Source organism: Episyrphus balteatus, chromosome 4 (assembly GCF_945859705.1).
Source record: "Episyrphus balteatus chromosome 4, idEpiBalt1.1, whole genome shotgun sequence".
Classification (NCBI taxonomy): domain Eukaryota; kingdom Metazoa; phylum Arthropoda; class Insecta; order Diptera; family Syrphidae; genus Episyrphus; species Episyrphus balteatus.
Genome location: NC_079137.1, coordinates 33,672,232 through 33,695,673, shown reverse-complemented (window position 1 = coordinate 33,695,673; position 23,442 = coordinate 33,672,232). Strand labels below are relative to the sequence as shown.

Below are 23,442 nucleotides of genomic sequence, written 5' to 3'. Positions count from 1 at the left end.
TACTTTCCTACCTAATACTAAAAGTCGTGAATACTTTTTGTTTTCACACTTTTGTAACGGATTCGTTTCACTGATACACATCTTTTTGATACTTTGGAAGCTCTTGATTTGACTGGAGAATTCAGTAATTTTAACATGATTTCAGTAACTGATAAACTTTAACGGAGCGTTATCAGAGAAACCCATTTTTTTTACTGAAACGATTCTTGAAAAATCTATTCTTACCTATACGTGATTTTAGCATAACATCTTGCCGATTTTAGAGGAGCTATTGATAACATTGGTGAGGCAATTTGGAGTTTGTCTAGCCAACCCGATTATCAACGAAGATTATCTTTAGGGACTTCTTCGCAATTAAACCCAAGCTATTGTTAATGGTACTGAGGTAACTGCGGTAACTTTACCGCTGGATTTGTGAAAAAATCTTGTGATTTTCTGAGAAATCCGTTAATTTACTGGCATAATTCGTTAACTAACCGGTAAAACAAAAAAAAATTTACAACAGCAATCAAGGATTACAAAGATTACAGATTTTTTCGGAGCGATTTGTCATTTTACTTGGTCAATCCACCGATAACACCGTAGGTATCAGTAATATTATCTGGAAAAACCATATGATTTCACTGAATGTTTAAAAGAACGTTTATAAGAAAAATTGGACAGTTTGTAGTAATCCAAGAACAATCAACGAATTTTACTTGAACAATCCGTAATTTTTTTATTTTACCGAGATAAAATGCCGATTTAATTAAAGTAACTCTCCATTTTGACGAGAAAAAATCATAAATACATGTAACTGAAAAAAATCGAAGTGTGAAATTTTCTCAGACCAACTCGTCAATTTTACGAAACGGAACCGTTTATTCCAAAAAACTCCTGATGTTATCGGTGCTGTCTGTTTTTTTTTTTTTTTTTTGTTTACTGAAGTATCTTCTGATATTATCATAAAAAAAGCATGATCTTATCGAAAAAAACTAAAAGGAATCCACATTTTAATGGAATTTTACGGAAGTTTTGTGATTTTTCCGAACATCACGATTATTTTTACTGAGTCAAATTGTGATTACAATACACCAATCTGTGGACAATATTTATGGTGTGACTACAGAAATTTGTGATTTGATCACTGAAACCCGTCATGATATCGGGGATACCCTATTTATTTAACGGAACTAAAAAAAAAAACGTAGAAACTCGTCCTTTTACTGAAGAATTTCGTTGGTTTTATGAGATCATCCCTGATTTCCAGCAACCTGTTGATCTAACCATTTCATTTTACTAAAGAGGGTCTGGGTTGTTACTGAAGTTTTAACGTGTCCGTATTTTTTACTAGATAACACCGCGTTGTAAGGTATATTGGCTAATCTCGTGATTTACCTGGACAACCAATTGATATGAATTGTACGTAGAATTCAGATATTACGTGTTCGCCTAAAAACGGAGAATTTTACGGAGAAAACCAGCCGTAAAATACAGAGAATTAAAATATCCGTCAACTGCCAACCGGAGCTAAGGAAAAAGTACCATTTCTGACGAGAAATGATCTATAGAAAACGTTGATCTTCCGAAATAAATTTGAAAAAACAAATGAAAGCAATAAACTCCAAATCTTAAATGAATAAAAATTTCCACTTAAAAATGAAAATTCCATTATTTGTCATTACAAAACCAAAAATCGTTGACATCATTTTGTATGCAATGTGCGAAATCTTAACCGAATAACCCTTAACAAAAAAAAAATACAGCTTCTCTGTATAATTTCGAAATGTTTGCAATATATTTCCGACAAGAGACAGAGCCCCCAACGCAAAGTAGTACTGACTAGACCACCAAACGCTGGAATTACATCTCTGCCATGGCTGGCGTGGCGCGGTGTCAGTGGCGGCAATAGCAATAATTTTCAGCACACGACTTATACGACCAACAACAACAATATAACGTTAAAGTCGACTTGCGACTTGCGACGAAGTCGACAACTACGACGATCGACGCTCCCAAAACGCTGACAGCTTTTCCGAAGAGAACAAACCCCACACCGACAACGACAACTATATATACGACCGACAGACCAGACAGACTGCATTATGGATTTGATTTATCTGTTCGCGGTTCACTGATTGTGAGACTGATCTCCCGCACTACTCTTTTTGAGAATTTACTTGCATATCGTATATCCGCTCTTCACTTTACAAAGATGAATGCTTGATTTATGAATTCGTTTTCTGTGTCTCTTTTTTCATATATATTTTTTTCTCGCTGCTTCGGATTTTAATTAAAGAAATTTTTCATTTGGTGCGCTTTGCGGTATTATTGCTCAATGTTCAATCATCAACATGATCACTTGTACGCTGCTAGCGTTACTCTTCTCTTTAACTAATAAAATCAGGTGTTAAAAATATCTATTTCACATAAATGCGGCAAAGAGGTATAATGTAGTAGTACAAGTCTACAAGTTATGTTGCACTGCACTCTCCCACTCGTCTCTTCGCACCCCTTAATTAAGATCGTATTTTTTCGCCGACGACGACAACCCCAATGATGTACGGTCTTGATATAAAACGTATAGTTGATATGCTAGACTAGTTTTTTTTTTCATTCGCCGCACTTAGGTAATTTTCCTTATTTTACTTTTTGTGGCGAGTGCAATGTGTCGTCGTCAGAGAGTCATTGTATGTGTCGTTGCATGACAGATTAGATAACGCACACATTTTTTTTGTTTTTCTAAGTGATCTCGATTCTCAATCTCGATCTCTCGGAATGAAATACTGCACCATACAGCTACCCGTCACAATTGGAATGTATTGAATTTCAAATTTTGTAATGACTCACATGCTTCAATGGCGATGGATGGCGACATAATGTAGTTCTCCGAGATATGGAACACAAGTGCAGGTATCTACAAATATAGATTAAGTACAATTTAATGTGTTGAGTTTGGAATGTTACTCAATTTTTCTGCTAAGAACATGAGGTAACAACACAGTTGATATCCAACTGGAATACTAAGCATCTGGTATATTTAATCATACTATATAGTTAAAAATACCAGAATATAGTAAAATATACTAGAAATATAGTTAAATATACCAGAAGCTTCTACGCTTTTTTCTCTGTGTGCAGAATATAGCATTTCAGAAATTGTACACTTCTGAGTGAAATCCCTTTAAAATCTCTAGGTCATAAGTCATCTAAAATCATCTCGATTTTAAATTAAATTTTTATCAGATCAGGCGTAGGTAGGTACTAAAAGTTTTTTTGTACTTAAAAAATTATAGTGCTGAACATCAATAAAAATTATCTTGCTCGAAATTTAATATGAGTATACTTTTATATTACTCATCCATCAGAGTGTTCACCAGCGAATTAACGATCATGCTCTGAAGGCAAAAATGTAATTTTCAGATCGCACCAAAAAAAAAAAAAAAAAACTAACCAAAAACAAAAACCAAAATTTCTTAGTTTATAAATTGTTGCGTGCTGGTATTTCAAGATTGCGTATAGGTAATGATTAAACAAATTTTATGCCGAAATTTTTATGACAAACCACTTAACCATATCCCTCGTAAAATTTATTTGGCTTCCTATAAATTTTCGTCTACCCATCAACTTTGTTGATGACTAACATGGATGGACAGTTGATTGTTTCCTACCTATGTTAATTGTGGGTATGTACGTTTACCTGTTTGCTTAAAGGTTCTGAATGAAAACAAAAGAACAGAAATGTCTCATGGTGCATTATAATGACTCTGGAAATTTACTAGCAATGAATTTCTCCACAGTTATTGATGGTATTTGCAGTGGAAAGGAATATCGCGTCGGAAGTCGGAATTTGTGTGTAAAGAAAATTGTTGAAAGCCTACGGTAATTGCTGCAAACAAGAATAAATCCATCAAAGACTTTTTTAATAGAATCGTTCAAAATAAATAAAGGGCAAGAATATTAGGTATGTGGAAACATTAGTGAATATCTGAAGTGGATCAATTTTTAAAATTACCAGAAAAAATAAGAAAATTTTGTATCTAAGTATTTGATGAATTTGACCGTATTTAATATGTATTTGCAACTGTGAGTGATATTTTCTATCCAAATTTTGAAAAGCATTGCTTTTAGTTTGAACGCAAACGTTGAAAAGGTTGATAAGTGTTTAAAAAATGCGTGATCACATCTTTTTGAAAATTGATATTACTAAAATTGGAAAAATTAAACCAAACAAATGACTTTCTGTTTTTTGAGACAAGGATATTTAAAAACAACTAAAATTCAAGTTAACTGACCATGTCTTAATATCTATCTGAGCTGAATCACATTCAGCTGTCAGTCGTACAGTCTTATACTCTACTCCTTGTTACCCATAAATTCGATATTATATTGTCAATTTTTTAACAGCCAGCGATTAAACATCTTTAACTTTTGTTAGCAAACATGAATGAACCAGGGAAACTTACCTTCTTACAAGCTTACTAAATCCCCAACATATTTTCCTTTTGCATGCAAGTGTTTGCAAGCCGCCAGCCAGATATGTATTCACTTGCTGAACGAACTTTTGTTCCCAAATCAAGCTGACAGAAAAGCACACTTGCTGACTACTGACTTCTAAACTCTTTTGTATTGAAGAACTCTAAAAATTTTACCAATAGGTAGACATCCTGACTACTAACTAGATAATCTCATAGGTTCATCAATAGAAAATTCTTCGTTTTCGAGTTTTGTTGGAAATGAACTTTATTTGGAAATTAGAGCTGTTGGCAATTTTCCCAGCTGGATTTCATCGATTTGACTCATTAAATATTGCTATCGATTGAAGTTGTCTCTAACAAGGCACTAATATATTGCCCTTTTCCAAAAAATTCGGTTTAAAAATAGGTACTCTAGCTTGTCAGTTTCTCCTATGGCCGATTGAGTTAATTGTTCATCTGTTCCATCACAACTATCAAACTACTTGTAGTAGTTCAACAAATGAGGTATTGTTGGAAGCGGCTTACTCTTCCGATAGCTATATGATGATGCTTTTTAACGCACAGTGACTTTGCATAAAACTAGTTAAAGCTGGAATATATAGCCTTACGTTTGTTGATAATTTTTTATTTCTGCCATAAACCGATACGCAAATATTAAATTCAGTGCCATAATAAGAGATATTCCTTGCAGACATGTCATTTCATCCTAAAACTTAAATACAAAATTCAGATTTAAATGACCGAAGAGCCAATTTTCCTAAATCTAAAGAAAATTCTTTTTCTTACTTCTAAATTAAAACGGACAGTAAAAAAGTGACCCAAAATATATGTGGGGATAAAGTCAATTGAGGTATTGGTCATTTTTTCCGAAACATCTCAATCTCAATTAGGAATGTCGATTTCCCAAACAATTCCCTTTGTAGTGTCTCTAAATGGCATTCCTTACCATTTGAAAATCGAAATGTATTTTGAAGGAAAATAAGAGGAGGTAGAAGAAGAAATATGTATAAAAGAATGAGAGAATTAGTACGCAATAAATCTCTTAAATAAATTAGGTGTTGAAAAATGGTATCACGAAGATTTGACGGTTTGCTCAAAAAAACCTTCTTATCTACATTACAATGGATAAAAGGAAAGTCTCCAAAATAAATTAATCCTTTGAATGATTTCCTATAAAATAATCTTCTTTGAACTACTCTAACACTGTTCCTAAAAACACGTTTTTTTTGTCAAATATCCTTAACCTAGAAAGTTCCATTAATTTCCCACTTCAAAGAAAATAATTAATAGAAATCCCTTGGTTTACCAAAAGAAATTGGTCATTTTATCTATTTTCCAAAAAAAAAAAATGAACAAACAAAAAGAAATCCTTGCAATTGCAACATGTCAATTAGCAAAGTCGGTATTCCTTTTGCAATGTCCAAACAATTGCTTTTGAAATCAATACCCATTTTGTGTCCTCCTCCTTCGTTTTGCACTTTTCTAAATCCTCCGCACTTTGTGTTGCACTTTTTAAACGTGTTTTTCAATACCCAAATGGAATTTCAAAACAAAAAGAAAGGAAAAAAAAAAAGGACAACAAAAAAAAAATAAAATTGAAATACCAAGGATTAGGACACAACAACGCAATAAAAACCCAAACAGAAAATATCCAATATGCCTCAGGTGGTTGAGCTGAGATTGAGAGTGTAGTGATTCCCATCAAACAAATCGTCTGCGTTGTTCCTTTCTCTATATAAAAAGTCTAGATATACTACTCGTAAACCACCTTAAAACGAGCAACGTGTTCTATTGTGTGTTTTATAGCCATCGTCGTAGTCATCACCATCAACTTCATCGTCATCACAGTTCTTGTTGTTGTTGTCGATGTAGTCCTTTTTACCTGCAGGATGCAATCTTTGTCCATTATAAATTCACATTTCAATTTCCCGGCTTTGTAATCGAACAATGCTCGACATAATTCCTTGAAAATGTGTTTCTTTATTCTTTTCGTACAATTTTTTTTTTTTTTTCGTTTTTTTTTTTTTTTTTTGCGAAACAATAGAAAAAGGATCAAAACAGGGCGTGTAGGCTGCACACTAAAGAAGAAAAAGAAGTGCATTTTCCCTTCTGTTGCAGTGTTAAACCTTTTAGGTAATTTCGCGCAGCAGCAAGGATAAATTTTAACGACAAGCAATATTCCACCAGCACAATCATCATGTTAATGGAAAAGTCTGTTGCTCTTTTTTTTGTTTTCTAAGAGACTGAGAAATCCACTTCGTACAATCAGTCTGGTCTTTCAATTATAATTTCCGGGTATTTTTCGAGGGCACATCATAGAGCAGTCAATCTGTTCGTTTCAAAGAAGAAGATAAAAAAAAAACAATCCAAAAATAGAGCATTCGTTATTTTTCCATGCACGCAGAGGAATTTTTGAGGGCTCTTCATTACACTTCAAAGGCCAAAATCTTTAGCCAAAATCGTAATTCAAGAGTGCGTACGTACGTACCTACTTGATAAATTGTTTAAACACACTTGCTGCCGTGGTTTTTTTTTTTCTGCTGGTTTCTATATAAGTCTGTTTTTTTTTTTTCTATGACCAATCTCTTGAAACGATTAAGCTTAGACATCCATCATTTGAACGAAAAAAAAATGCCCCCCTTACAAGTCCATTACATCCATTAAGCCACCACATAAAATTTTTATAAAAGGGAGGAGGGACTCAAGATGAACTTTGAGATAATAATAATTTAGACAAATGTGATTGCTACTTCTATACATGGTCTTCTATAACAAAAAAGCAACAAAAATTATGACTCCACTCGTGGTTTGTGGATAAAATAGGCGAGTTTATTATTTATGTTTCCGGCTACAACATTATTGTTGATATAAAATAATGAGAGGTAGCTTCATATACTTACATTTATCTGCTCTATTTTTTTTTTTTTTTTTTGTATTTCAAAAAATACCAAGTTTACTTGAGAGATTATCTAAGTAAATTTGGAATGCAACAATGTGCGATAGCACTTCTAGAATCAAGTGTAGTAGCAGAGATAAAAATGTTTTTTTTTTTTTTTAATTAAACAAATAGTTTTTTTCAGTATAATGGAAATAATTAATATTTATTTTTTATTTTCTCTCTCATTCCAGACACACTCTTAATTCTTGGAATTTTAATTAAACCGAATGAGGACATGGATGCAACGTAGCTGCATTTTTTTTACATCGTAAATACTGTTTCCCAGAAACAACGTACCTACAAGGTAAGAATAAGGTTGGCAGTTCATCATAATGACATTTACCTCTTTTTCTTTTTTAGTGATACTTGATATCTCTCTTTTTTTTTAAAGAAGGGAATTTTATTATTATTATTGAATTTTATAAATAGACCCTTGTAACAAAAAAAAAAGAATATATCCTTTTTTTTATTACTGGCATTAATAATTTTGGAAGTCTATGGTTAAAGGTGATGTTTTAATGATGTGTGATCAAGTTTCAAATTATATCCCTATTAATTTATTTTTTTTTTTTTTTTCATTAATCCTTTGGTATTATTTTTTTTTTTTTTTTTTCAAAGTTCTCATAAAAGTGGTTGGTGATATAATCCCTGATACAAACTTATTTAATGATCCATAGAAAACTAAAGGAAAAACATCTTAGGAAAAAAAAAAGTATAATAGTTTAACAATACAAAAATTGGTATCAGTTCAAAAATGTTTTTAAAATACTATTGGATTGATAAGTGAGGTTAAGCTATATGTACCTATATTTTGAAATCTCAAATATTATTTGAAAGGCTTATTTTTGTAAATTATTTTATTAATTGAAGTCAAAAACATACAAAAATAAAATCCACACTGATTCTCATCGAGGTTAAGTAAATTGTGTCATGTTTCTTTTTACCGACTTCCAAAAAGGAGAAAAGGAGGAGGTATTCAATATGACTATGTTTCTTTGTTTTTTTTTTTTTTTTTTTTTTTGTTACCTTATAACTTTGTACTGAGTGAACCAATTTTGATAATTCTTTTTGTATTGGAAAGCTGGTTGCTGCCATGTGGTTCTATTTTAATTTAGTTCAGTTCTGGCCATATGAACTATTAGAAAAACCAAAAAAACCAAGTTTAAGCCATGGAAGTCGGTTTTGTTTTTTGATAAAAATGATTATTTAATTTTTTTCATGAATAGTTAATCCTTTATTAATTTGAGTAGTGTCAAAAAGGTGTTCAAAAAATTTTAGAATTATTTTTTTAATTGTAAAACCCGTTTTTTTTTTTAAATATTTTTTGTGTATAAAAATTCAAAAAAAATTGATATGCCATTCTAAAGAAGTAATTAATATAAAAAATTAAATATGTATCTAAAAAATCCAAAGTTCGTATTCTGGAATTTTTTCTTAATTTTGGTAGGTAGGTTCCTATATTTAAAATGTTTTCGTTCAAAATTTCCGTTGAAATCGGTTTAGTCGTTTACGAGAAAGTCAGAAAACAAAAAAAACGACCTACCTACCGTTAAAAGTTTAAAAAAAATAGTTTTATTTCAACAGAAACAACTTATTTGTTGAATCACATGTATTTCATTTAAAAAATCGTCGTTTTCGAGAAAAACAACTTTTTTAATTTTAATCACCAGCATAAAATTATAAAAATATATCAGCAAAAAAAACTGCAAGAGTGGGCCAAAGTAGCATATTGACTGTTTTTATTTTTTAAGTTATGCTATAATGTGTGGTAGTTTGTTTCAACATAATTTGCAAAGTTTTCATTAAGAACTGTTTTTCAAAAACGGACACTAATAAAATATATCTGACTTCGGATTCGAGATTAACACACATTAAACCTTCAAAAAAGTAAGTTTATCATTTACTTAAATTGAGTTGAAGCTCCTTTCATTCCATTGTTTGACGTTATAACGTCTTATAAATCGATGAACCCCGGGTGCATTTACGAAAAATTACTGTTGTAAAGTAAGGATATTTCGAACTGGAATGATTTGGGATGAATAAGTTTCCAAATTCTAAGAGCCCTTAAGTTGGTCTATCAGACTATTTCTTTTGAACCTTTACTTTTAAGACACCCTGTATAAAGCAACACATTTGAAAAAAAAATTACTACAAACGTGAGAATTAAAAACTTTTTCATGTACTATTTTTTAAAATTAAATCAAAATTTCCTTTCACTGAAAAATGTCATGATTCGGGAAAAATTTTAACTGAATTCTGAAAGTCCCTAATCTTTTACCATTTTCAACATGAAGCATTACTTTTTGGACACCCTGTATGTGAAAAACATCATGTTGAATGTATTTCTTAAGTATTTTTTTTTTTTTAAATTAAATTTACAGTTTTAAATGTAGGAGCAATTTAATGCGACTACGACGTGCACTTAAATACATGCTGTGTAGCGCCAACTATTAGGTAACTGCATTTTTTAGAATGTAAAAATACATTGCTGCTGTGCTAAACTGCTGCTACACAGATCACGTTTTTCGGGATCATTTACTATATTAACTTTCCCAATCAATCATGCCTTTCGATCAGATGCAATGCAAATCAGACAAGTTATGTATCAGAGACTCATAATATTTATTTATAAATTCCTTATCTTTTATTCAAATACACACATTCACATGAACGATTATATGTTATCATTATCAAATACTTAGTTGTAATCAAAGACATTAGCCACTGATTTAATTAATTTTTATTATTGAACTTTCACCCAAAGAACATCTTTATCGATGCAAGAATTAAGTAAAAAAAACATCATTTTGTGATTAATCATCTTCGAAAACATCATTTACAATAAAAATTGATTAATCTCTTTTATGTTTTATTTATTTTTTTTTGAACAAGTTTAATATATTTTTTTTATAAAATTTGATTAATAATCCAATCAATGGTTGTTGGTAAAACACAGTAAATGCGTTGATGAATGACAGTTCAAGCTGAGATTAACACTAATCTCTGTTAAGACTTTCAAAATTAAAATTAAAGAAAAACAAGCAATTTATATGCATACGAGTTTGTATATGTTGTCACATTCTTTGAGAAAATCAAAAAAATCTTGTAATGAACATAATAAATATGACGGTAGGCCTCTGTTTATATAAAATTTTAATAAACAAGTCTGTGTGGGAATTGATTAATGTATGATTGTGTTACATAAATATTGGTTCCCATCAAAATTTATAATCATCGATTCGGATGTTAACAGACATTTCAAGGCAAGTTTCATTATAGGAAAGAGGCCCTTTTTCATATTTTAACAATTTACCTTTTATGGTAGGTGGTAGCTATCTATCTGCACCTTGCCCTATGCAATTAATGAGTTGAAGGTTTTAAAATGTAATTAAACAAAATTTAAATAAAAAATTTCATGCAATAAGATCAAGGAAAACAATAAATATTTTACTTCGAAACTGTTTTGAAAATAAATTTAAAAGTCTGTCGGAAAACGTCGAAGAAAAACATTAAACAGTTCAACAAATGACTAAAAGCACTTAATTTGCAGATCCATAGAGCACCTGCTTCTCTTTAAAATAAATTGTTTTGAGCAACCCTTTGACAAAGTTCGATAAAGATCAATTTTTCTCAAAGGCAAGTTCAAAATGCCAGACAAAAATTTAGTGCAAACAACCAAGGTGGCGAGACAAGATTGAAGTCACTTTTTCAGGGCAGTAGTGCTGCAGATTTATTTTTATCAAAGTTATTTCCCTTTTAATTTTTTTTTAATCATCTTCTCAATCTGCAGTTGTTCGTGTGTCAATTTTAAATTACTTGAACATGTCAGCATTGTTTTTTCATTTGAACTCGAAAATACCTAATGTTTGCCAGATTTATATCAAACCGAGAATTGCCAAAGTAATTTTTTTATATACATTTGGCAACATGAAGTCATTTATTGGCAATTTGCCAGTAAAAAGAAAGGGCAAGTTCAAACTTTCGTCTACTTTTCAATGGTTTTCGAAATTGTGTCATTCACGCAAAACATTTCATGTCACTTGCAATTAGATTCTTTTAATTTAATTTTATTTCCTCTTCTTTAAAATAATATGATAAAAAAAAGTGGAAGCATTTATTAGAGTACAGGCAAAAAGTCTTTATGTTGGGTGGAGAGTTGCCAACCTCAGTCGGTAATTTTTTTTCTATTTTAAAAGACTACGATTCATAAAAAAAATTAAAAAATGCATTTAAAATTTCTTAAACTCACACCCCTAAAATTGAAAGTAAATTTTTGAATAATATAAAAAAAATTATATTTTTTGAACCTTTAATGTACCTGTCTTGAAACATTTTTCTTGATTTCTGACGTTCTCGTCAGAAAACAAATATCAATTTTAGATACATAAATAAAAATTTTAATTTTTTTTTTGAAAAATCAACTTTTTTCAAAATTAATTAATGAATTTTCTTAAAATTTGATTCAAATGTGTGTAACAATAATTTCAAAATAGCATATGTATAATTTTTTTTAGTTTTCAAAAATTTTTGTATACAAAAAATTAGTTTTTTAAATAGCGACTCAAACAATTTTCAAAATAAAAAAAATTCAAAAATACTTTTTATACAAGAAATTAAATGCCATATACTTCATTTTGAAATTTAAATGATTTAAAAAGATGTTTTCGTAATTTTAAAACAACTTTTAGTACTTTTTTTTACATTTCTTATAAAATTAATAATAAAATTAAATTAAATTTATTTTGTATGATTTTTAAAAAATAACTAAAATTCTAAACAATAAGGGCCACCCAGACGTGCATATTAGTTTTGTTTTTGTTTGTTTTATAAATAAAACTCCTAACAGAGGAATTGTAAAATCCCCCAAATGTATCAGTGCATTTCACCCAAACCATTTGAACTCAGTTTCATTTATTGAAAGTTATCAAATTTTCATAACAAATCCAATACTCTTATAAAAGACCCATTTATGACTCATCACATCATATCGTATCTTTATAGTCATAAAATGAAATGAAGAGAGCGACAACCATCATCAGGCATTTATTTAAAAAAAAAAAGGTAACACAAAACTAAACAAATCGTCCACACGCATTTAATGCCAACAACACCTTCTATATTATATAAATAAAACAAAGCAACCTACCTTCTTATCTCGATTGTCTCACATCGTTCTCAAAAAAAAAACCTCATACTACCTTATATATACCATCAATGTTTTTGCCGCCCGTATGACTCCAGGAAGGCCGCAATAAACAAACTATACAAAACTCTTCTCTCTGATAAGCGAAGAAGACGACAACATATACAAAATGTGTAGACAATTTGAAGATCGATTATCTTGTTCACAAAAAAGATGTGATGACTTAACTCGAACGCAATGCAAATGCCCTTAGCTCTGTCTAGAGAGGATATAGAAATTTCTGCTTTGCTTTTCGTTTTAAAGTACCTACAACAACAAAAAAAAAAATCCAAATAAAATTAAGGGTTTTATTGTGTCAATATCTCTCTGAAGTGAGGTTCGACAACAGAGTGTTGGGGGGACTTTATATAGGTGAAGTGCTGATGGTAGTGGTGGTTTGGGGGGACAAGTAAAAGCTAGGTATTGAGATTGAGACACTGTCCCTTTTTGTAAAGATAGATAGACACATTAGAATAACACCCTCACTTTGGGGTTGAGGGTGTATAGCGGGCGTTCCCTTTACTTTTTTTTTGTTATATTTTATCGCAAACCCAAAATCCCTTTTACTGCTTTTTTTTGGGATTACTTTGTGATGAGACATGGAAATGCAGGGATTACGTTTGGCATTTCACATTTTATGAAGAAAGAAAATTTCTATATACAAACACTTTCCCTCCTTTGCCGTCGTCGTCGTCGGTCTTCTACTTTTTTTTGACGATCTTATTTTTTCAGCCTCTTTAATATACAAAAAAAAAGCAATTGACAAAAATCTACGTAAATTGGTTCATTTGATTTCCTAATTTAATGTGCGTTCGCAGCCTTGTCTGTCATAGTCGTCAATTTAACCAATTAATGTGGTAAAGATTGTGCGCGAATAACGTTCGCATTAGGAGATGACTGAAAGACGAGATCTTTTAATAAGTTTGAAGCTACCACATGATGAGAAAATCAGACCAAGACAAGGGGGCTACTGAAAGTAAACATCAGTCAATCAGCATTTAGCAAGAAAAATCTAGGGAATTTTATTGATTCGTTTTTTTTTTTTATTTTGTACTCTTGGACTGGATAATGGATTGCACATCGGAATTATTTAATGACTGTTATAATTCATGGAAATTAATTCATATATTAACTTAATTTTAAAGTTAGGAGGTTATAAAAAAAAGGTTATTTTAAACCTAAATTTCGAAAATCCTCAAATTAATTTACCCTCCCATATCTAAATTTGACTAAACCCGTTGAACCCCACAGGTAAAACAAATTCGTAGGACAGTTGTGATCCCCTCGATATCGAGATCATACCAGCTTTGAATAAAAAGGAAAAAAAAAGAAGATCAAATTTTGAAATAACCAATTTCACAGACAATTTAGAGACTCATTGATATCGGTTTTATAAACTGTGGTCACTGTTATTGTTACATTATAATAAATGTTATTATTATACGAAAATAAATTGGTTAGATTAAATAGTTCACCGACAGAAATTTTATAATTTCTATTTCAGTTTATTTTTCTATAGAACAAAATGTTACGCATACGCCATAGTGGCCCATAAGTATTTCGATTTTTTACTTGAATTATTTATCTAGGAAAATTTTGCATGAAGGCATATTTAAAAAAAATATTAAAAAGTTCGACATAATGATCTGTTTGATAGGAATAAACACCCCTTTCATTGTGAAATGTATTTTGAAAAACGAACTTTTTTGCCACTCAAAAATATTGATGAATTTATTTTAATTTTCTTTTTAAAAATATCTGAAAAACAAAGTAAGAAAATACACAAAACAAAACAACAAGACATTACAACAAAAAAATTAAACAAAATCAATTGATTCCTGATTTGCAATATTGCGAGACGACGCATGAGACGAGAGCGAGACGAGATTTTTTCTTGGTCATTTTAATCGTAAGCCATTCGGTTATCTTACGATTTGTTTTGGGTAATTGTTTATTTTTGACAGGATATAGAAGAATGTGTGTGAAAAGAAGGATATTATTTTTATCGAAAACAAGTTTTCAATTTTACTCTCCCAACGTATTTATGTGAATCAGGCATGAGAATTTTGTTGCAATAATTTTTGAGTTTTTTTTTAAAGAACAAGCAACATGCTGAAAAGTGGGGGAGATTATTTTTAGATTTTAGATTTTCAATGAAAAATAAACAAAAATTTGAAAAAAATTGTTATTCCCAATTTCGTTTTCAAAAAACTGAATTTAATTATATAATTTTAAAATAAAGGCTACTAAAATTTTTTTGGTAAAAAATAATCGACAAATTCAGACCAAGAAAAATATTCTATGACAGCTGCCGTTAATTGGGAAATGACATTTAAAAAAATTAGAATGGATATGTTTTCCAGATAAGATTTTTCAAAGTTTTCTGTCATTATTTTTCCAAGCTTCGGGCTTATTTTGAGTAAGAAATAACCATTCAGAACAGAAGAACCAGCAAATGCTGAATAAATAAGCAAGAAACACTAGAGAATTAAGTCCAATGAATCAATATCTTTGAAAAATATTTCTAAAAAAAATATTTTTTATAAAGGAAATTTTTGACAAAACAAATTTTTACTCAAAGATAAATTCAAAATCTTTCGAAACCTTAAAATTATAAATTTTGAAGTCTGATTTCTGGCCAAAAATAGCAAAAATATATGGATACTGTAAAAGGATATGACAGTTTTTGTAACGATAAAAAATTTTGACTCTTTTTGTTACTTTCCGATTCGAAGCAAGCCGTATTTGAAAATTTTACTATATGTAGGTAAGTAACTTTTTGTAAAAAAAATTGAATTTCCGAATTTTTCGGTTAAACCAGAAAAGTATGTAACTCCATTTTAGCAAATTTTGTAGGAGAGCATTAAAACCTCATCGTTTTGAAGGCATTTGTATGAGATTCCATTTTCTAATTTGCATAAATAAAATAAAAACCATTGTATATATATTTCTATAGTACTATCAATCGAAGAAAATACTTTAGCGACATCTTTTGGTAGATCTGCACTTCAATTTTCTGCATAAGGTTCAAACATAAAATAAACTAGCGATCCCAGCGGTGGCGACGCAAAACAGAAAATTCTACTTCATGAGAGTACTATAAGAATATATATACAATGTAAAAACTATGAACTTTAAGGGGATTCCCAGTTTAAGGAACGGTAGATATCAGGTTTGACTAACAGATGGCATTCAAATCTGATTTTCAGAAAATTTGGAGTTACACACTTTTCTGGTTTCACCGACGATATGGATTTTTTCTAGGTACAAAAATTTCTTAAAAAATTAGCTTAGACAATTTTTATTTAATTTTCAACTCTTGTTAAAGACTATTCATTTCTAATGCCCATTTATTTGGTTTGGTTTGATATATCACGATAAAAGAAACTTATAAAATGGAAATAAAATCCACATCCAGAAAAAATTATTATTATTTATTGATGAAATCAATAACAAGTATTTTGCAAGTCTCAGCATTCTAATGATATAAACGATCTTTTGTATACCTATTCCCTCCTTTGCTGTTCAAAAATTTGTTTCCTAACAATTCAATAACCTGCCCTTTGAGTACTTTCATAAAATCACATTTAAAAATATCCATTCCATTCACTTTCATATACCAACAACAAAAAAAAAAAACAAATCTGTAAAAAAAAATCTTTAAAAAAAAACATTTCTTCCTTTATTTGCAGATGCTCAATAGTAGTTGATATTGCCCAGCTGTACATCATCATCAATATCATCAAAGAAGACACAAGTTCTTCGGGTCGGTCAAGTGCACAATATAGTCTTGACGTATTGAAATCATCCCTCTTTCAAAAAAAAAAAAAATCCCAAGACTCCCTGTGTCTAGGTCTGACTGTCAACAGCAGCATCATCATTTCTAGTATTCTAGCAGCATCGCCATCAGCAGCAACCAACACGAGAAAAGGAAATAGAGCACAACGCACTATATAGAATCCAACTTCAAACAAAAACAAGCTATAGCAAACAAATGCGCCGTGTATCTTTCTGTGTACTGATGTCGTGTATCTGTTAGATATAGTTTGTGTATCTGCTCAGCATAATCGTGGTGAATTTATTCAATGAAAAGCAAATACGAATAAAAAAAAAAAAAACTACATTAATCCGATTGAGAAATTCAAATTAAAGTGTGAAGTGCTGTTTGATTTATTTTTTTTTTTTCATTTTAATTTTATTTTTATTTTGAGTTGTGCATAATAAAAAGGGGTAAAAAAAAAGGTGTACCAGCTGCCGGAACGCAATCTTCGCTCTGGTCGTGTTTTTAACACCAAGTGTCCCGCATATATCGTCGTCCGTCATTGTGTGTTATCGAAATCGAATTGAAATCGTGTTGTTGTCGTCGTCATCCGTTTGTGGCGCGTCGGTCGGTGTTGGAGCGGAGGGAAGTCTCTCAAACAATATACAGCTTGTCTCTCCTCTTGTTTCAAATATATACACATCTCGAACGAGCCTATTGTGATTGTTTGACGGTCCACGATATAGCTCGCGCAAAAAAAATTTGCTGAAAAAAAAACGCAAACAAAAACGCGCAAAAAAGGGGTGTAATTTGTGAAGGTGAATGGACCCCGTTGTTGTTGGTGCTACCATACGTCGCCGTATTGTCGATCAACTAGTTTCGATATTTTTTTTTTTCGTTTTTTGTTAATCATTTTGTTGTTTATTCTTATTCAACAAACTGAGCGCAATTGAAGAGCTTTTTGGTTGCAGTTGCATCAGCTATCAACATCATCAACATCATCAGCTTCAGCAGATTTCTAGCAGAACAACCCTTTAATTTTTTTTTTTTTTATTTTTTTCCACTTGAAGTATCCTCAGCTCGCGGGTTTTTCATTATAACTCGTAAATGTTAATGCAGTTGTTGTTGGTTTTATCGGTATTGTCGCTGAGATCGACGACGACGACGGTCGTTTTGTTTTTATGAGTGAGCAAGTGAAGTGAGCACGGGGAATATATATTCATATTATGTCGCTAAAAACAGCTACGACATCAGCAACCCTTAAGAAGAATTATAGGGTTCAGCTTCGGCAGCACAAAGTTTCATCGAGGAGGATATTCAAAACAATTCAGTTATTACTATGGTCCAGCGTAGCATTGTTGCATGTTATTTGTGGCGGTGGTTCAACGAATGCATTTACGGGCGCTGCAGCTGAACCCTATGGGGGTGGCATCACTAGTGTTGGGATACATATACCTGGCGGTGGTGTTGGCATCCTCAGTGAGACAAGATGTCCGCGGGTTTGTTCGTGTAATGGATTAACTGTCGATTGTTCGCATCGTGGATTGACACAAGTTCCACGAAAGATATCTGCAGATGTCGAGAGATTGTAAGTGTCATTTTATTTTACTTTAATGTATGACAAAAATTGTATTTATTCTTTTCATTATATTTTTATTGAGTTGTTTATTGAGAGGGGAGGATTTGTTTGACATCGTTATTCAATTCTGCTGAAGTCAGTTTAATTAAATTTGGGTTTCAAGTTTAAATCAAGACCAGGTGGTCTATTGGATAGGTAAATAAGAAATATTGGCGTTGGTAGTTCTTTTAATAGTATACGTATAGATCTTATTTTTAAGAGTTCATGGATTTTTTTTTTAGAATATCAGGGCAAACTTGATTATTGCTAAGAATGTTTTTTTGATGGGACTATTCGGTCTGTTTCTCATCAAACAACCTTAACAATTTTAACTCTCTTATTTATCAATAGTCAAGTCCCTTTGAGCTTTAGCTTTTCTAAGGGCTTTTTAGCAAATTAAACAAAACACAAAAACTATCAAAAATTTGTGACATATTCTCCCAATATTATAGTCACCCTGATGCAAATGCCAAACAAGCTTGACAGATATCTCATATGTTCTATAATCAGTGTGTCATCATAAAATTTTAAACGGCCTTGCAATCAATGAAAGGACTTTTTTATAATATGGTTTTGCCACTACCGGGATTTTTCTCGTCAAAGGCCTAACTTACACATTTCATGATTAAAAATAAATTCAAACGATTTCCCAACACGGAAAATAGTGTTTTGTGCAGTGTATAGAAAATGGATTTATCTGTTATAAGGGCTTTGATCGGAAAATATATCTTTTTCTTCCTTAAATTTGGAGCTGTTATGCTCTCGATGTCGACAGGATCATAACTCTCAAACGTATCTGCTTCACACTAGTGATCCGCCTGTGGGATTCGACGGGTTGACTTTAGAAATTGCCGACAAGCCTCCCGATTTTATATTGTTCCATTTCCAGCTGACTGCTAGTGTTTTTGCACTTGCTTGTACGAGAAGTTCTTAGACCTACTTTTCTTTTTACTTCTGATACTTTTAAGAGCGGAAACTTTATCGCGTTGACCATATCATTGGCACAAAGCCAAAACCGCGAATCTGCATTTTTGCACATTTTCACTGTTATCATTTAACTTGTTATCAGAACCTCTATTCACTGAGTTGTCCCCAATCTTCCATCTGTTGCCTAGCAGCCTTAACTATCAATTTCTGTTGCACGAATTTGAGTTTGAGTTTGCATGAGCTTCCAAAACTGTTTTTCTCAAAACTAAAATTTTTAAGATTCTTGGTTTTGGTTTTGTGCAAACGATATGTAGGAATAAAAAATAAATTTGCGCTAGAGAACCAAATAAAAAAGTACCTATCTGGCGGTTTTGAGAATCCCACCACCATCATTAAACCTCATCACTGTTTGTACTCGATTCGAAAAGGTTCTTGACTTTTTGTTGTATATACTTTTTATTTGTTAATCGAAGTAAATGTTGGTTCCTTGGAAAGATCAAGCATCTCTTGTATTTTAAGAGTGTCTACAGTCGATCTGACAGTTTCAAATTCACAGTTAGGGAACCATAAGTTCCTAGAACTTGACTTTTTCATACGCCTTCTTTTTCTACATGAAAAAGTGATGTCATTTGTTGCCGAATAAATCCTTGAAGCCGATTGCAGTGAGGGACATTCCTGAAACAAAGACACACGAATTTCATACTTGAGCCTCAAAATCAAAAAGATCGTTAGAAAAGAAATCATTTTTTGAAGATTTTCTATAAAACAAATAAAACAAAGAAAATAATTCTATACCGGCGGAAGAAATAGCACTACGAGTTCACAAAAATGTCTCCGTTTATAGATGTTTTCAAATAGTTTAATTAAATCGCGGAAAATATTTAATATTGCAAATGCATAACACTATTACTTTTGGTAATAGTGTTCCCCAAAATAAAATCACACAAAAAAAATAACTATTCAATCGTAAAAATCACACTCAGTTCATAATTGACTTGATTTTTAATTAAAACCTGCTGCTAATTATACCTACTTTAAATTGAAACCAATCAAATTATCAAAAACGAATAAAAATCTTTATGAGTACCTACCTACTTATCTTCCAATGTAGATTACACGAATAAATTTAAATTAAAATTTTTCAAAAACCCAATTCTCATTAATTTATATAACATACGTTGTCTATTATTTTGTTAAATTTAAAATTAATTGGATTCCCTATCAGTCCATATAGCGTAGGTTTATTTATAAATATTTAAATTTAAAAAAAAAAGTCTGTTTTCATTTTGAACAAAAGATATTAATTTACATTTGAATTCAATAAATTATATTTTATTACCACACGGTAAGATTAGATTTTTAAACAAAATACGTTGACAATATATCCCGAATGTTGTTGACGGCGGCATCGCCCACATTATATCCCGCATAAACATTTATAATTTAAATTTTCTATGAAATTAAGCGGTATTCTCAAATGTCTAATTAATAAATCCAATGCAAATTTTTTTTCAACATACACCACATTTTGTTGGAGAGAAAAAATACAAAATATTAGACCCAATCTCCCCTTGTCAACTCGGATCTGTACGGAGGCCCTTCACACGGATCCACACGACACATCTTACAACAGGGATCGCCAAAGCAAGGTCCTCGGGCCAAATGCAAAGAAAATTCAACATTGTAATAGCAGATTGAGGTTTTAATTAGAATTTTATCAGGTGTTTGATGGCCTGAAACTTCTGTTTCCGGTCATTTCCGGTTACATTTTTAATGTTTCCCTAGAAGTTAACTAGGTCGCTTGTGGTTAGGCGTTCTGCTTTGTGACCACCTTACCTTCTGATTATACTAAGCCACTAACAGTTTCAGTTTACTATGAAAATGGCCCGTGAATACAGATTCTATTGGGCAGCCCTGTATTACAAAATTCAGATTTTGACGTTGAATTTATAGCTTTTATCTACCTCGCGGTTCTTTGTTTGTAAATTCTTTGTTTTTTTTTTATTATTTCGGCACCCATTTGTCAATCAATCCTCGTGTTACAGATTGATGGCACTTGTTGTGTTGTGTGACCACAAAAATATATAGCATGAGAGCAGACGAACAAACCAACTGATGCATTCAGTCATTCAGTTCTGCCTCAAATACACAAAAAAAAAGAAGATAAAAAAGTTTCCTTTTGTTCCATCGAACAGAGCTCCATGCAACATAATGAAATGATGCAGGGAACCGTGTGTTAATGGACACCAATAGATCTGTGGAATGAATACAAAAAAAAAAAAACTTCACAAGTCTTCACATTTTATGCCTTCAACTCTGAAGTGTTAATGAGCCTAGATATCATGTTAATTGCTTGACTTTGTTAGATTTATTGAATGTCATTTATAAATTTTAATGATTTTTTATTTTTTTTTTTTTGTTACAATGTTCAATATAGGTTTATTGGTATTTTTTTTTTTACTTTTGGTAAAGAGAAAGAGGAAATGGTTATATAGGTAGTTGATGCATAGCGAATCAGATTTGGGGTTGGAATTTGATTTCATTAAAAGTTTGCGGTTTTAATTGAAAATTGTTTCATGATCAGAAAAAAAATATCATTAATTAAATTGTGCGCTCATTAGTTTTTTTTTTTTTCTATATTGAATGGTATGTATAAATTTAAAGGTCGATTAGTCAGAGACTTTCAGGAATTTCAATCCCAAAATGACAAACTTTTTTGTTGATTATTATAATTGAAGGTATATAGGCCTAGACAGAAATTTAAATTGAAAAAATGCAAATAAAATAGTTAACAATTTAAAAAAAAATGATATTTTATAATTTGGATAGTTAAAATAATAATAAGGTTTATTTAGTTATGTATATTTTGAAAATGAAATTGAGCAATGATGTGAAGAATATATTCACAAAAAAAAAATATAAATTAGTAGGTACCTTATAGATGAATAAACTTTAGCATTTTTAAAGCAAATATTTTTAGGAGTAACAAAACTTTAGCACCAGTAAAACACGTCAAAATTTGAAAATGTTTATTGCGGAAGGTGAATAGTAACTCAAAATATACAGGGAGCAGGGAGCTCCGTATTACAAAAATTTAAGGGGTACTTTTTCGGTATGTTTTAAGAACGTATTTGTTGTACGTACATGTACCAAATTCGACATCATTAATCGTAAAAAAAAAGTTTACTTACGTACATCTCTACCCACATGGATAAAAAAGTTCATAATTTACAATTTTTCAAGCTAAAGCATTTACTATTTTGTATGCATATAACCCATTCTCCGAAAATTGTCAGACGGCAAATTGTATTTTAATTGTTTAGTATATCTGACATGCAAGTAAACAAGTATAAGGTTACATTTTATTTTGTTTTTGCCAGATAAAATCCAATTATGAAATCTGACAATTTTTTTTTTTGTCAAATATCTACCAGATTATACCTATGCAGATTATTTTACTTAAAACACAAGTGCGTATTTTTGTTCAAAACATTTTTAAACAAATCTAAAGTGGGACCGATTCATTCCAATATTTTTGGAATGAAATTTTTTTTTCGTTTAAATTTTTTTTTGCAATTAAGAAAAAAAAACAATGCAAATTAACCCTACACCTCTTTTTTGTGACGTGAAAGTCACACGGGTGCGCATTTGGTTTATACTTTTTAATGTCGCTAGAACTTTTTCCGGTCAAAATATTTTATAGAGAATCATATATGAAATTGATGTAGAATTTTCCGAGGAATTCGAATATTGTATTCACAATTTCAAAAAAATATATATTTTCACCCTTATAGAGAGACTTTTTTGTGACCACATCTTTAAAAAATCGTAACTTTTTTATTTTTGTCCTGCCAAATTCGCACCCGTGTGCCGACAGAGGGTTAAAAATGTTTGCAATAAAATATGCTATAGGTACTTAATTAAAATTGTTCGCATTGAAAATAATATTTCAAATTAATATTTTTAAACAATCTTCGTTGACTTTTTTACATATTTACCTATTTGATCATACGTATTTATTTGACCAACCTAGCCCAAAATTTTTTTTGAAATATTTTTTTATAAAGCTCGAAATATGCATTAAAAAAATTAATTTAAACAAAAACCTTGCTATTGACGACTACAAAAAAATTGTCGATACCTATCACAAATACCCATAAAATAATTTGTTGATTTTTTTTGTAAACAAACTATTGCCAACTGCCAACAATGAAATTCGTTTGACCTGGAGCCTGGAGCCAAAAAGATTTCATATAGATAATATATACTATTTGAAGAGGTAACTTCTACTATTGCGTGAACTGACAATTTTCAAAATGACAATATTTTCTGAAATATCATTGTCAGACAAATAAATCCTCGGCGTAAAGCAAAATTGTTCTAAATCCACTTATTACCGAAAATGAGTTAATGATGCAGTTTTACTAATTTGAGGTGCTCTTTCCGAATTTGAAAACATTATAAAAAACATAACTTGAATGGCAAACGATGAGAAAATTGTTGCTATTTGAAACTTAAAAATCGTCCCCTGTAAAATTTGCTTTTTGTGACTTGGAACAA

The 23,442-nt window shown here is 30.9% G+C and overlaps 1 protein-coding gene across 1 annotated transcript in view; it reads left to right on the top strand.

Moving 5' to 3' along the window:
* The first annotated feature begins 7,586 nt into the window (after positions 1–7,586).
* LOC129917668 (protein slit) overlaps positions 7,587–23,442 on the top strand; it is an 80,257-nt gene continuing 64,401 nt past the window's right edge. Inside the window, 2 exon segments of the mRNA XM_055997709.1 lie at positions 7,587–7,699; positions 16,270–17,925. Coding sequence (XP_055853684.1) covers positions 17,564–17,925 — 362 coding nt within the window. The 5' untranslated portion in view covers positions 7,587–7,699; positions 16,270–17,563.